General features: G+C 33.3%; 1 protein-coding gene across 1 annotated transcript in view; it reads right to left on the bottom strand.

The window, feature by feature from the left end:
* Positions 1–16,201, bottom strand: part of HFM1 (helicase for meiosis 1) — a 98,902-nt gene that overhangs the window by 60,051 nt on the left and 22,650 nt on the right. The window contains exons 5-14 of the mRNA XM_074264655.1: positions 12,271–12,533; positions 11,984–12,031; positions 3,758–3,828; positions 3,304–3,436; positions 2,684–2,835; positions 1,961–2,038; positions 1,586–1,744; positions 1,065–1,265; positions 889–977; positions 557–600 (exon numbers count right to left, since the gene is read on the bottom strand). Coding sequence (XP_074120756.1) covers positions 557–600; positions 889–977; positions 1,065–1,265; positions 1,586–1,744; positions 1,961–2,038; positions 2,684–2,835; positions 3,304–3,436; positions 3,758–3,828; positions 11,984–12,031; positions 12,271–12,533 — 1,238 coding nt within the window. The remainder of the gene's footprint in view (positions 1–556; positions 601–888; positions 978–1,064; positions 1,266–1,585; positions 1,745–1,960; positions 2,039–2,683; positions 2,836–3,303; positions 3,437–3,757; positions 3,829–11,983; positions 12,032–12,270; positions 12,534–16,201) is intronic.

Here is a 16,201-nt window from a genome sequence, read left to right as displayed (position 1 = left end):
AAAGACCTCACATTTGTAGTAGGGTTGCAACAGTTCTGTTCTCCTTTTTGCCCTAATCCTCATACAAAGTTATAGAAACTCAGATTTAGTCTTGATTTAAGAAAAAAACTTCTTCTTCTTTTTTTTTTCTCCTTATTTCTCATTCATTTGCACTCTTTTGGAATTTCTCTTACTGGCATCTCCATCATTTCTGCCCTTCAGGTGCTGCATTCCATTTTTCTTCCCCAGTACATGGACAAACTTTCTTTCATTTTCACATTTGCATCACCAGCACTTGCCACAACTTCAAGCAAATAGTAGGCACTATAGAAATGCCCATTGATTATTGACTTAACTGTGCTTGTATTTAAACCTATAATTGGTTTATATTTAAGAAAAAAACTTCTTAAGAATTAGAACTTTCCAAAAGTATAACAGATAGCCTTGGGAGATAATGGGATCTTCTTCTGTAGAAGTCTTCAAACAAAAAACAGATAACCACTTACCTGTTCAAGTACAAAGGAGACTAGATCCTTTTTTAACTCTGAGAGTGTAATTATGTGAATTTTAGACTTACCTCTCAGTTTGAAATCTCTTATGGAATGTGTATACTTTTGTAACCTATATATGAAAAGATACCATAAAATCATTAGGATTTCCACTTACGGCATCATTAGAATATTATTTTAAAAAAACACGATTATTTTGGAATTTGCAAGCCAGTTATTACATTATTTGCCCAAATAATGGAAAAAAACTATATTTAAAAATAGAGAATGATAATTTTTCACATAAAGGTAGCATCATCCAACTCAGAAAGTAGGTATATTCCCAGGGGAAGGTCACAATGATAAAAAACTTGCCAACTCATGCCATAGACTATTTTTAGTACTTAAATGTAAACAATACCTTTGTTTCTGTTCCATTTTCATGACAAATTTAGCATTTTTTGAGAGAACTGAAGCTGCTTGCTGCACCCCTTTCCTTGTGGCACAAAACTGCAAATGAATTAATCATAATTTTGACCTTAATCATGGTGAAGAACAGAAATCCCATTCAAAAATAAACAACAAATAACTTCATACCACAAGAGTTGGTTTCTGATTGGAGTAAGTCTGTATGATACCAGCAACTTTGTAATTGAGAGATAAATCAAACTTAAACTCAGTTTGGTTATTACTCCATGGAAATCCAAGGACAATTTTGCGGAGTTTCACTGGCCTATGATTCTCATCTATTTTCAAGCACTTAGCAGGCCTTTTGCCATCTGAAAGCCATTCAGCAATCTACAAATAATAAAAACATGTCAGAATATCATCACAGTGATTTGTGACTTGGAAAATCACTTATCTTCTCAATGCCTAAAAGAAACTCTCAGACTATAATGAAATCATGAGTCTAAGAAAAAAAAAAAAAAGTTTAACAGTATCTTAATCTTTGAGGGAGGATTTCTCCATTTTACAGGTAAGAAAACTTAAGCTCAAAATTTTCATTCTTCTCCAAAAGAACTGATTTTTAAATTATACAATGCACCATAGTATAGATTAATTTACTAGTACTTATGCCTATTAAATTATAAAAAGAAATTGATAAAATTTTCACTTACATCTTCTGCATTTGGAATTGTTGCAGAGACAGCCACAAATCTCACCAGAATAGCAGTCCTGGAATTTTCTGAGATTTGAGATAAAGAAGACATTGTTTTCATTCGACTGACCACAACTTCAAGAGTTGGACCACGATTTTCATCTTTCACAACATGTACCTAACCAAGAAAATAAGGCACAATCAATGATTTGAAAAGTTGTTTTTGTTTCCCATAGAATCACAGTTCAAATCCATGAAGTTGTTAATAGTTTGTTCTTGAGGAAATCGGCATAATTTCCACTTGCAGACATAAAGGCTGTAGCCAATAACATCCAATTCTTCCTTTTTTTGTCAGGATCTTCCTTAATCGAGAAGTGAATAAAGAATTCTATACCTCATCAATGAGGAAGAGCCGTACCAACTGGACCAAGGAGTTGTCTCTCCATTTCCTAGTCATGCTATCCCATTTTTCCTGGAGAAAAAAATAATTTGAAATGAGCTAATATGGCAAATAATAAACATAATAAATCACAAAGACATCACAGGACTTTATAAGACAAAGTATTTCAAAGCTAGTTAATGGCATATCTCTTATCCTCAAAGCATCCTGAAGAGATAAATCATGATTTAAGGAGTTTAAATTTGTCTTACAAATGTCTTTAAAATAATCTATACTTCCTCACTTATTTTTAGTTTGCCCATAAAATTTCCACTGACTCCACTTAGCACCCTTAATCCTGCCTCATCAAGCTATAACAAGTCTTTCTATAATCTAGATTAGTTCAAACTAAAAACATACTATTTTATGTAGGAGATATATTAACAAACACAAATCTACATGGAGAAAATTTCGAGAGGGAAAGTTTATGAAATTTGATAGGCTTGTCATCTAAGGAATTTTGGCAATCTTTAAAACTTGAAGTTATTGTAGGTAATTTTTCTGTAGTATTTATTTTTAGACTATGCCACATATTTCTGATCCTAAGTCTGTATTAATTTAGTGTACAGGTACATAAAAATTAAGTACTTTTTTCTATAAGCCATTCTTTGTGAAATAAAGTAAAAATCCATTTATCTCCTATTAATCTTATGATTAATAAATTGTAAGAATACCTACTGGGGTTGTCATAATAATATGGGCATGTTGAATCTCAAACAGGTCGTCCATGGCTGTATCTCCAGTAAGTTCTTTACAAGTCAATCCTATGGGTCCAAATTTTTTTTCCCAGTCATCAAAGCGCTGACTACATAAAGCTTTTATTGGTGCCACTGTGACAGGAACAGAGAATTCTTAATTTTAAGATGCACACTTCTTGAATATGCTGAAAAATGATCACTAAGCTATGATCAAAAATATACGCCTATGAATATATTGCAGCAGTAAAATTATAATATGTTCATTTTTTGATGTTCATTTTGGGTATCCTTTTAAAAATCATAAAATTCCAGATCTCAGTCTTTTTTTTTCAGTTTATAACCATGAAAACCAAACCAAAGTCATAATCAATTTATATGCTATTAGAAAAGAATGGAAGAGAACTTAGTTCTATCATTTTCTACTTCTGTAAAGACAGAAAACAGTTAATATAATACAGAGGACAGCATGGTAAATTCTTGAATATTTTATGAAAGGAAGCAAAATGCTTTCATTACATTCTGAAGATATAATGTTTTACTTCAGTTATATTTTACTGCTATTAGCTAAAGATTAGTTTATACAAAGCACAACATACTTACTATAAACAATTTTAATATTCAACCATGGTAGTGGAACTTCCATTAATAATCTTGTTATAGCAAGTTCAAAGATTACAGTCTTCCCAGAACCAGTTGGAGCACAAACCACAAAATTCCTATCTGTATAAAGAAGCTAAAGACACATTTCAAACATTTTAAAAATACAACAGGGTTTTTAAAATATAGTATCAATTTTTAAGGAAAAATAATGTGGGAATGCTATGAAAAGCAAATTACAAAACTTTTAAAATATTAAAATTAAGAACTTGCATGAAATAAAATATATAACATCATTAGCATTTAATACATATCATTAACAATTTTCTCATCTTGTTTTTAATGTGAAAAGAGACATGAAAAAGAAACAGAAATCATTTCCCTATGCTCAAGTATAATATAAATAAATTCGTTAGATACAAACGAATAATCAATGAATTAAAAATTTCATACTCACATCATCCAAAGCCTGGGATTGTATGTAGTTGAAATATGGAAATTCTTTGAAAATGCTTCTAAATTGTACAGCTTAAGATAGTATATAGTATCAAGGAATTAATAAATAACAAAAATTTTAAAGTGGGAAGTTACCTTTAAAAATAGGATATGTGAGATTCTGAATACATAGGAGATAGCTGTCTAAAGATGTCTAAAAAATTCCTAGCATATAGTCAGTAGACATGTAGTACTGTTAGATTGAGCATCTACCTCACTGAGACTGTCCATTTTCTAGATGGTTCTAAATGTCATAAAGTTAATTCATGAATTCAACAAACACTTACTAATAAGTACCCTATTCAAAGGACTAAGCTGGGTGCTAGAAATAGAAAGAATGTGACATAGGTCTTTAAAAAGCTTGTAACCTAAGAAGGCAAAAGAAATATATACAAATGGGGTAATGGATAGAGGACCAGACCTGAAGTCAGGAGGCCTTAGTTCAAATCTGACCTCAGACACTTAACACTTCCTAGCTGTGTGATCCTGGGCAAGTTACTTAACACCCATTGCCTTAGCAAAAAAAAAAAAAAGCATACAAATAATGATAATATAAACTATAGGGAAGCAAGTGCAGAGGAAAGATCCAGGCAAAGTGCTATGAAAAATTAAAAGATGGAAAGATCACTTTTATCTCAAAGGATGGGAATAGAGAAAAAAAAATATCATTTAATACACAAGTTAAGAGAATTATCTACATCAAAAGTATCCTAATAAATGGATGAAAAGGAAACAATTTTATAATATTATCTAACATATCACACTCTTACAATCACAAAATGTAGAAAATGTAAGATCCTATTGTGTTTTTATTTGACTATAGAAGGTATCTGATTCAATACACTATGCATTGACAATGAGCTTAGCCTAGAACTGAAAGGAGAAAAGAAGGCTGGACTGTCTTTGAGAGATCATGTGATGTTTTTAAGGATGATTAATTAATTCCTTAAATGAAGATTCATCTTTTTAGCATCAATACTCTTTTAGTGGTGTTATATGGCTGAGAGTCACAGAATACCCCAATTTCCAAAGTATTAACTACAAAAGGCAATGGAGAGATACTTGACGAATATGAATAGGCTATAACATATGAGCAGCCAAACAGTGGCTAGGGTTTCTTAAAAATTTTTCCACTCGTAAGTCCTTTTCACCCAAGAAATTTTTATGTGACCTGGGGTACACAGGTATAAAAAATAGATATACAAATCAAACATTGGGATTATATAAGACCCCATATGGGTTCCTGAACCACAATGCATAGTATCCACAAATATGGGCTGGCCATATGGTAAACCTGAAGGATGAATAGTTTAGGTTCTTCAATGATATGACACAATGTGTAAAAAAAAAAAAAACCCAAAAAACCCACATGGGGGCCCTTTTCTGTTTTGTTTTTTCATCACATTGGGTGAATTTCCTGTAGAGGATTTAAAGAACAAGGCCCAGAATTATATAAGGCAACATATCCATAAATAGATTATATTCTGTATTGTTGCAATGAACAAGCATTTTTATTTTGATAATACCTTTTTATTTTCAAAATATAAGCAAAGATAATTTTCAACATTCACCCTTGCAAAACCTTGTGTTCCAAAATTTTTTCCCTCCCTTCCTTCCATCCCCTTCCCTTAGATAGCAAGTAATACAATATAGGTTAACCAAGTGCAATTCTTCTAAACATTTTTCCACATTTATCATGCTACACAAGAAAAATCAGATCAAAAAAGAAAAAAAAAGAAAAAGAAAAAAGCACACAAACAACAACAAAAATGGTGAAAATACTGTGTTATGATCCACACTCAATTCTCACAGCCCTTTCTCTAGGTGCAGATGGCTCTCTCCATCACAAGTCTATTGGAATTGGCCTGAATCACCTCAGTGTTGAAAAGAATCACATCCATCACAGTCAATCATCACATAATCTTCAAATTGCCATGTACAGTGTTCTCTTGGTTCTACTCACTTCACTCAGCATCAGTTCATGCAAGTCTCTCCAGACCTCTCTAAAATCATCCTGCTGATTGTTTCTTATAGAATAATATTCCACTACATTCATATGCCACAATTTATTCAATCATTCTCCACCTGATGGGCATCCATTCAGTTTCCAGTTTCTTGCCACTACAAAAAGGGCCACCACAAACATTTTTGCACATGTGGGTCCCTTTCCATTTTTATGACTTCTTTGGGATATAGACCCAGTAGAGACTCTACTGGCTCAAATGGCATGGACAATTTGATAGCCCTTTGTGCATATAGACAAGCATTTTTTAATGAACAAATATTGCAATGTACCAAATACTATGCTAACTATTGGGAATACAAATATAAGAGTGACACAGTCCCTGCCCTCAAGGAGCTTACATTTCAATATGGGAAATAATGAAAATGGGGAGTAGTGGCCAGGGAAGAGTATCTGAGAAATCACAGAAATAGTGAATAGAACAGGGCAGCCTGTTGACATATCCTTTTCAGTGGTTATTGATCTTATAGTTCTCAGAACAAAAATTAGAAAAGTGAAGGGTATTAGGAGAAAATATGATAGGATATCTGATGTCAGAGAGTTCAGGACTGAGTGGCTTAACTACCCCCAATTATGGTCACTGGAAGATTAAAACAGCAGCAAAATGGCAGAAAATGGCAGAAAATGAAGATGAGGTTTAATTCTCAAGGATGATATTTGGCGATTTGTACTATTTGACTTGCTCTTATGAAGCTGAATGTATGTTGTATAAATATCAGCCAAAGAACTTGAAAGTAGGGCCTGTCTTTTGCTTCTCTTTATATACCCAGAAATTACATATAGCAGATACTTAATAAATGTTTATTGACTGACTTGTTTTCTTGTTTTATTTAGCTGATTTAACCAAAACTTCTCTTCTATTTCTGAAATGGGTCTGATAGCTTAATCCTGGTACCAATTTGTTAAAGAGTTTACAATGGCTAGTTAATTATATAGTGACTAGTTAATTATATGTATAATAATATAATATTAGCAATATAGCCAGGCAGAAGAAAAAAATCTACTTGGGGGCTTTAATTATGCCATTTCATGGATGATTTAATAAATTAACCACATTTCTGTCAAATCTATTTAAACTGTTGTTATGCAGACAGTAACAGAGTATTTGTACCAATGTGGAAATTTAATTTTGTGCCTGTCAATACAGCACCTTTTGAAAGAATCTAATTTTTCCCCTCAAAATGTCTCTTTTCATATGAAATATTTATTTGTAACAAGGTCACAAGTGTGGACATCATGCTGGTTTTTCTCTCGTTAGGCAGTTCCATATCAATTTACATTCAGGAAAACTAATGTTTGCTTCAGACTAGATGAAGAATCAGTCTTCCCTAGCTCAACAGAGAACTTGACTGCTAACATCATTTATTATCACTATCATCACTTGACACCACATTTTTGCTTTGGTTCAACAAACTCTCAGCGGTGTCACTGCAATTATATGTTATATCATGGGAAAAAGAAACTTCCACAGAACTGAAAATGACAAGAGTATTGTGGCAGGGCCATTCTGAAAAATCTAGCATTGTTGGGAGCATTCATATATATTAAAATATTCAAAAAGGTTCTTAAAATGATTTCTGGCTCAAGTACTCTACAAAAATTTCAAATTATATAAAATTCTTTCTATATTTCCAACTTAAATATACACTTGGAAGTAATAAAGTATAGAAGTCCAGTGGCTCTGACAACAAATGAACTTTCTATTAGAAAATAAATCAGTCTACACATGGGTGAGTAGCTGTGTTTTAACTAACAACAGGATCTTAATAAGAGAATTTGTCTCACCTTGGAAATATATCACAAAAAAATTTCTTGAAAATCATTCTCTTCAAATGGGAACATGTCTTTTTAATGAAAAACTTGGAAAAAAACCACAACAGAGTTTCTTTATGGTCTTACAGATAATGAAACAGTCTGTTGAAGTTAGCCATTAATTTAATTTAGATGGCTAGTGAGAAGGAATATACACCCCTCTCTTTTATCATTTGCTGCCAGAATGCCAAAGCCCTTTTGCAACAGTCCCTGCCCCAAGTCAACTCTGATTTTGAGGATCTAGGAAGAGGTAGTAGCTTAAGGGAAACAACAAGTGTAGACAGGCCAGTGGGAAATTCCATAGTTTACAGTTGTAGCTCCCATTGTCAGGGTTGGTATAACATGAATTCCTAGTTCCAACTGGGCTCCAGTTGCCCAGAATCTTTTTTAGATTTTATCAATTATACTTGGTTTCCCACTTTTTGTAGATCATTTGATAAGATTTTAGGCACCAGCAATGTTTTATTAGTTTTAATATTTAGTTTAATTTTATTATTGTTTTATTAGTCAAATTAAAAATTGAATGGGCTCACATTTTAAAAAATGGCTAGTGTAGAATTTGTTTCACCAGATTAAGTAGCTCTGTATTGAAAGCTTTATTTTTTATTTTTCCTTCTTTCCTCACTTCCTTCCTCCTTCCTTCCTCTTTTTGTCTTTCTTTTTTTCTTTCATTGAATAGTATGAATGTTGTACTAGAAAGGACAGATCAATTTTTAAAGATATTTATTAATGGAAAAATAAATGGTAAAAACAAAAAAAAATATTTCTAAGAGCAATTTCTTGCCATTAGAACTATATTGTGTCCCAAGTAGTGGGCTCTAATCCATAATACGTTATTCACTTAAATGAATTCTATAAGCATAGTTTCTCCTACATGGGCACTAAGCATGATATAAACAACTTTTTAAAGGGTTACAAATTTATTTATATAAATATGTTCATTTTCTCTTTCATAATTCATGGGACTTGGTTTCTAGGGGAAAGGAAAGGACTGCTGCCAATAGAAGGGAGGAAGCACTGGCACCCTATACTGCAGGCTGCTTGGATTAGTGGCTTCCTTTAACACGTCTCTATTGGATAGGTATCATTATCCGCCTCCTTCCTCACTCAAGTGTTCCCAGAAACCAAGATCATCAACTATATGATCATCTAAAACTTGATGAGGGTCTTTCTTAAACTGTAGCACCTAGAATTTAATAAAAATACACCAGATGTGGGGCAGCTAGGTGGCGCAGTGGATAGGGCACCAGCCTTGAACTCAGGAGGACTCAAATCTAGCCTCAGACACTTAAGACTTCCTAGCTGGGTGACCCTGGGCAAGTCACTTAACCCCAACCTCAGGGGAAAAAAAAAAGAAAGAAAATACTCCAGATGATATTTGATCTGAAGAGTTTATAGTAAGATTATTACCTCTCGTTCCTGCCTTCTCGGCCCATTAATACAGCCTTCTTTTTGGGAGGATGTCATATCACACTGCTGATTTATCCTGAGTTTCAGTCCACTCAGACTCCCAGTCTTTTTCAGACTAACTACCACTTAACCATGTTTTAAACAACTCATGCTTGTGAAGTTGATTTTAAAAAAAATCTTTTCCAAGACAATCCCAATCATTTTGGATGGAAAATGCCATCTGAATCCAGAAAGAGAGAACTACAGAGACTGAATATGAATCAACACATGCTATGTTCAGTTTCTTTTCTTTTTTTCTCTTGTGTTTTTTTTTCCTTTTGTTCTGATTTTTCTCCCCCAACATGATTCATAAGGAAATATGTTTTAAACAATGTTATTTTTATATGTAAGCAGAAAAAATAAATGTACAAATTAATAAACTAAGTTTAAGGACTTTCAACATATTTATCCCTATATTTTAAAGCATGGTCCAAAAATCCAAATAATGTCCTCAGATACCATTTTCATAACTGGCTGTTCACTTCCTATATTTGTTTTTCTCTTTACTTTCATTTGGCAGCAATGTTAAATATACAATTAGTAACTACTTGTTCCTTTTTTCTCTGGACCTTACTGGATAGGCTTTTCTCCTGTCTGTATCTATGCAGTCACATTATCATTACATGGAGCACAAAAAGCCTAAGAGAATTAAACTCCCCTTATTCAGAAATTCAGTTCAAAATATTATGGAGTCCTTTCTTTTTATTATATTCCGCAATCTTCTAAGCTATTATTCCAGGTTAGGATTCCCTTCTGCCTCTTTAGTCTTTTTTTTTTTTCATTTTCTTTTAGAAGTCCTTTTTCCACACTTCATTTTTGCTAATAATCTTAAAAGTAAAGATGCAGGCCTCTAGACCTTTCACCTTTTCCTCTGAAAAGGAGAAAAACTTGGTGTTTTATAACCTGTCACTGACTGAAAAACAAACATGGCACATTCTCAATTCAATTTCGCCAAAAACATTTCACTTGCCTCCACACTTCCTAGAAGCACTATCTTCAGTTCTCTTCTATTCTTGTTAGTAACTCATAACTATTCCTGCAAATTACCTTTCAAACAACTACTACTGCTATAAGCCATCTCTGGACCACCCTGTCAGAGTGGTCAGGCACAAGTCCCCTCCTTGGCCTCCCCCCCCCCCCAGATCTATGACTTTTAACTTTAATGAAAGACAGAACTGGTGATGCTCTTTATTCTTTCACCATGCATAAGTTTACTCCATTCTATGATGGATTTGAGATCTCATCTTTACCCAGTACCTACCTTTACCCTAGGCTGGAGTGCTCTATGCAGTTTACTCCTTGCCAGATCCCGTACCCATGGTCTAGAGGCCTTCCTGATTGTTTTCTTGTATTGCGTTAGCCAGGAAAAATGTGATTTTTTTTCCCTTGGATTTCCTGGCTTTGATTTGCTCTGGTTCATTTTGTAGATTTATTTGGAGGATTTGGAGAAGGAAGAATAGCTTACTTACTTCTCACCATTCTGCCATCTTGGCTCCACTTCCTTTCTATACTCTTATTTATTGATCTCATTAGCACTTTTGAGTTCACTTAATATCACTCTACAGATGACTACTGTATCTATACATCCATCCCTAATCACTCTCCTAATCTCTAGTCCCTTATTTTCAACCGCATATTGAATTTTTAGAACTGAGTTTTCAGACAACTCAAACACAGGATGTCCAAAACGGAACTCATCATCTTTCTCTAAAAATCTACCCTTCTTTTGAGCTCGCCACTTTCTATACTGTACCACTATCCTTTGAGTCACCTAAATCCAGAACTATGGTGTCATCCTTGACTTCTCATTCTCGTTTATCCTACACATCTAATCAATTGAGAAACCTTGCCATTTCTATTTCAGCATATCCTCATAGGTTATGTCTCTCATCCCCCATTCAGCAAATTCCTGCGGCTCCCTATTTATTTTAGGATCAAATACTAACTCCTGTTTGGCACTGAAAGCTTGCTCCTCACAGCCTGGTCACATAGCATCTCTCCAGTCTTTTCACCCATTACTCCTCTCATGTACTCTCCAGGCATCTTATACCAAGCTACCCACTGTTCTCCCACAGAACACTCACGTCTCTCTGCCTTTATGCTGGCTATATTCCATGCATGGAACTGTCGCCCTTCTCAACTATGCCAGCTGTTGTCCTTCAAGACAGTTCAAATCCTTCCTTCTGTGGGAGACCTTTCTGGCCCCTTAGCTACCTGTCCTCCCAAGATTCTATGCTTTGTAAAAGGTGCATCCACATACACAGAGGTGAGATGCATTTTACCTCCCCCCGTTGGAATTTACATGTATAGTATATATACATATATGTGCATGTATGCATACATATACACATCTCCAACTATATGCAATATGTTTAAAAGTGCATTAATTAGTGAACATGCTCATTAAATTGCTCATGACAATAGCTGTTCCTTGAAGGCAGAAATTCTTTTCCTTTAAGTCCCCATGATCCAGTACAGTGCTACCACATAGGAAATGTTTAATCAATGCTTGCTGATTGACTAATCGTGTGGAGATGGCCTTGGGTCCTAGAAGGCAGGACCAGCTGGCAAGTTCTCCCATACTGTAAAGGCAGCAATATGATCCTGGCAATAGGCCATATCTGGCTTTTGAAGACTAGTACTTAAATACAAAGAAGTTCACCACTAAGGTGGGGGAAAGAAGAGTGGACTTGGCATTGAATGCTCTGACCAAAGAATCATGAACCCTGATAAAAAAAAAAAATTCTTCCCTCATCCATATAATCAGAAATAATGTAAGTCTTATTACCTCATAGTTATTTAAAGGTTTAAGAAAACAAGTACTCCAGGACACAAGTTAAATAAAATGTTAAAAAATTATAATTCCATAAATTTTAATTGTTTTTTTCCTTTTGCAAAGGATACGGATTTCTGTAACAGACTTCAAGTAATCAAAATCTTTTTCTGCTGACCCTAAAATAGAAGAAAATCTCTACAGATTTATATGTGCAGAAGTTAATTTTTCCATATAAAAAAGTGAATTTTTTACATTCATGTATCATAGAGTCTTTCAAGTGGTTATTTTAATTATACTAAGATGAAATAAAATAGAAAAATATGCCACTAAAGTAGAAGCTTACAGAACTATTAAATTTATCTGTATTTCTCCAATTAAACTTTTTCAAACAATTACAAAATCATTTAAAAATTACCTTGAATACCAAAAGCCTCTGAAGTATTTGTTGAATTTTGTGCTTCAAAAATGCCTTCTCCAAGATCAGAAGCAAAAAGAGCCTCTTTTGTAGTAAAGAGGTTAACATCTGGATATGGTGTCTTCTGCTTACTAAAACAATTTCTCCATAATTCCTCTTCGTTCATCTTAGTGTTAAGATTTTCTATTGGGCCAAGAGGAAAATCCAAAGCAGGACCACTATTGCAATCTACATTTCTCCATGAATTAGATGTCTTAAATAATCTAAAGAAAAATAAAAGATAGTTTCATGTGTATATATACATATATAATTTGCATTAGAAACTATATAAATTGAGTTATTCAACTAAATGAGTTAATCTCTTTTCAAAAATAACTGGGAAATTCTATATTGTGTATCATGTCCCCTCCACAGACACTCACCTGGATCCACTTCAATTCAGTAAGGTTATTTGCAAATTACAACAGAGAAAGAATTAGAAATATTCATGATATAGATTTTTTTTTAGTTATGTAATTTAACTAAAAATTTCAAATAAGTTACAAGGATGACCAATGAATGAAGTTACTATTCTTGTCACTACATGAAAACTGTTTATGTCAACAAGTGTCTCCTACTACTCTGGAGCCATCTCAAAATTAATTCAACATTTCTTGGCTAACTAAATTAGGATGATATATTTTGAAAATGAAAAACCTAATAAAATTGGAATGTTCCAAAGACAATAATGAGAATAAGAATAACAATGATAATCATAACATTCATTCATAATGCAATATGGACATGGAGACAATTAGGTGGTGCAATAGATAGATAGAGAGTGCTGGCTTGGGGTTCAAATCCAACCTCAAACTCTTTCAACATGATTGTCCCAGGACAAATCCCTTACCCTGTCTGCCTCAGTTTCCTCATCTATAAAATGGAGATAATAACAGCAACGATCTTCCAGGGTAGATATGAGGTTGAAACAAAATCACTGTAAAGCACTTTACAAACTTTAAAGCATTATATTAGCACTAGGTGTTTTTATTGTTATTATATACACGTTGTAAAGGTTACTAAGTGGTTTACATGCAATAGCTCAATGGATCCTTACTACAATCCTAGCAGATGGGAATTCCCACTCAGCAGATGAAGAAACATGGTCAGGAACACCAAGTGATTTGCCTCTGATTACAAAGCTAAGAAGTATCAGCCTCTATCTTTTATTGTGTTGTCTCTCATTCCTGGTATGAGAAATGATCGGGTTTTTTTTTTGCTATCTGTTATTTTCATATTCAAAGATCAAAGCTTCTTAAATGTGGGCTGTGACCCCATATGGGGTTGCATAAATGAATGAGGTGGGTCACAAAAAATTTGGCAACAGTAAAAGTATCATATATTTTGCCCAGATTAAATTCTTTGTAAAAATAAACATGCACACTCATCTCCTTAGTATGCAAATTTGCTTTCATCTTTAATAAATTGTTAATTATTTGCATACCAAAGAATTTTTTAAAAATAAAATTTATTTATGATTTATTATCAGTAAATGTGAGATTTGTATACCTACTTTATATACCTTTATATACTTTATATATTATGGTCACATAAAAATTTCTCAGGCAAAAAGTATTCATGAGTGGAAAAAGTTTAAGAAGTTCTGCAGTAGATCGCAGAGAAATCCTTCAAAGTGCTACATTAACAAGACCATGAATCAATAAATATGTCGATAAAGTTGATCACAACAACACCTACCTACTTTATAAAAAAAGAATAACACAAACATGAAGCTGATTGTATACATCTATATGTATATATGTATATACATATACATACATTCCTGGCTGTCTAAACTATCATCTGAAAAAAAAAATCAAGTTGATCTATGGAGACATATCCCCACGAGTGATATTTTCCAGTAGTATTTCTTTATGGTTAGAAATTTATCATAGAAAAGTTTAACATAAGAGTCTGAAGTTAATATAAAATCCTGTTTAAAATATTGGTGTTGGATAAGGATAATGCCAATTCCATGGGTTTATCATGTTTGCCAAGTTCAATATACCTCAAAATGTAAAAGTAAAGTAAATATTGGAACTGGAAATTCTGTGGTTGTTAAGATATGAAAAAAAATTTGTTTTAGGCTTTGAACAATTCTTTTAGCCACATTAAAATAACCACAGGTAAACTCTTTAGGTGAAGTTAAATTCTTCTAAAACATTTACCAGTTTCATAGAAAATGTTTTCTGTAAAGTCCAGGGGAAAAAAAAAAGATTTCCTTATTGACAATAAGGCTCTTTAAATATTTCTATTTGCATATGATTTACTAATTGCATTCTTAACTGTAAATTTCACAGAAATTCAAAATAAATGGCTGTAATCAATCACATCCAAAAACCAAAATAGATAAAAACTATAGTACTGAGATTGCAATGTGCAATTAGATGGATAGTCTGTCAAATTAAATCATTCATGTTTTAAAATTATTGCAATAAAAAATCTCCTTTGTCAAAAAGGAGATCAGTCTGAATTGCATTGAAAATTATCAACGACTTTCCTAAATTATTCACTAATACAAAAACTAATCTTAACAGCAATATCTTCTGATAGTGCCCCAAGTGAAAACTTAGGGAGTTATAGGGGAACAGTAATGACCAAAAAGCCCAACAGTGCTTAGGTGAGGACAGTTCAGGTCCAGCGGTTCTGAGCTCCCTGTCATACAGAGATGTCACAGGGGACCCTCGGGATCCAGCACTCTCCACCTCAAAGATTCAAGGAGTCTAACCCCAAGAAGTAGAAAGCAGAGAATTCGGGGAGATCAAGGAGGATCAAACATCTCACCAACAAGTATAGCAAGAAGCAGACCTTGGTCCTAGAACAAAGGCCCATCTTGGGAATTAAAGCCAGAGAGAATAGTGAATCAAAGAAAAGGCTGACCAATTTAAAAATCATTATAAAGACAGAGATCTTTCCAAAGAAGTAATTCTATAACAACTGCAAGCTGACTCAGAAAAAATGGATTTTTCCATGAGAACTGCATAGATCCATAAAGAAATTAAACAAGACATTAAAAAATGAAATGAAAACTCTTGAGAAAAGAATTGGAAGGAAAATAAGCAGCTTAGAGAAAAAAATAGACAGGAAGACCTGAATTCAAATTCTGCCAGTATGCAATGGAAGCTTTGGCAAGTCATTAGACTTCTGCCTCAGTTTCTTTCCTTATCAAGTGTAGATATAATGGCATCTGCCTCATAGTGTTGCTTAGAGGGTAAAATAACACCTGTAAAAAAACTTTTCAAATCTTAAAACACTACATAAATGCTATCTTAAAAAATTGAAAAGGATTGCATGGTGGTACAACACTGACATTTTAATAAGGGGAAAGGAAACATGTGTCCCATGTTCAAAACTTAGTCTTTAAAAAAAAAAGTCTGGTTTACTCTGAAGGTTTTTAAAAGGGGAAAAGAAATGAGAATAAAAGAATACACTCGTGTAGAAAGGAGGAAAGGGCCTAGAACTTATTTCTCATAACTGAAGTATATGAAGAATATACAAACACGGAGGAAATTGTATTTGCATCAGATAAACCTCATTTTTTTCTGAAACAAAGGAGGGTTGAACATACAGAAATACATAAAAACTATTGGAGAAACTAGCAAAAGGTAGCATGGTTAAGAGAAGATAGTAACCGAGAAGGAATAGCTAAAAGGAAAACAAATTTCCTAATTTTGAAGGGGATATTAAAAGGGAAAAAATAAATCAAAGTAAAGAACTGGGAATCTAAAAGAGGGCACTCATCAATTAGGGACTAGATAAACAAGTTGGGACATATGATGTAATGAAATATTATTGTCATGTAAGAAAAGAAAAAAAAGCAATTTCAGAGAATTTTAAATAGTTATGAACTGCTACAGAGTAAAGTTAAAAGTGCCGAAATGATTTATACAAA

The sequence above is a fragment of the Sminthopsis crassicaudata genome, chromosome 4, assembly GCF_048593235.1.
Source record: "Sminthopsis crassicaudata isolate SCR6 chromosome 4, ASM4859323v1, whole genome shotgun sequence".
Taxonomy (NCBI): Eukaryota; Metazoa; Chordata; class Mammalia; order Dasyuromorphia; family Dasyuridae; genus Sminthopsis; species Sminthopsis crassicaudata.
Note: the sequence above shows the minus strand (reverse complement) of the source record. Positions and strands in the feature narration are given on the sequence as shown.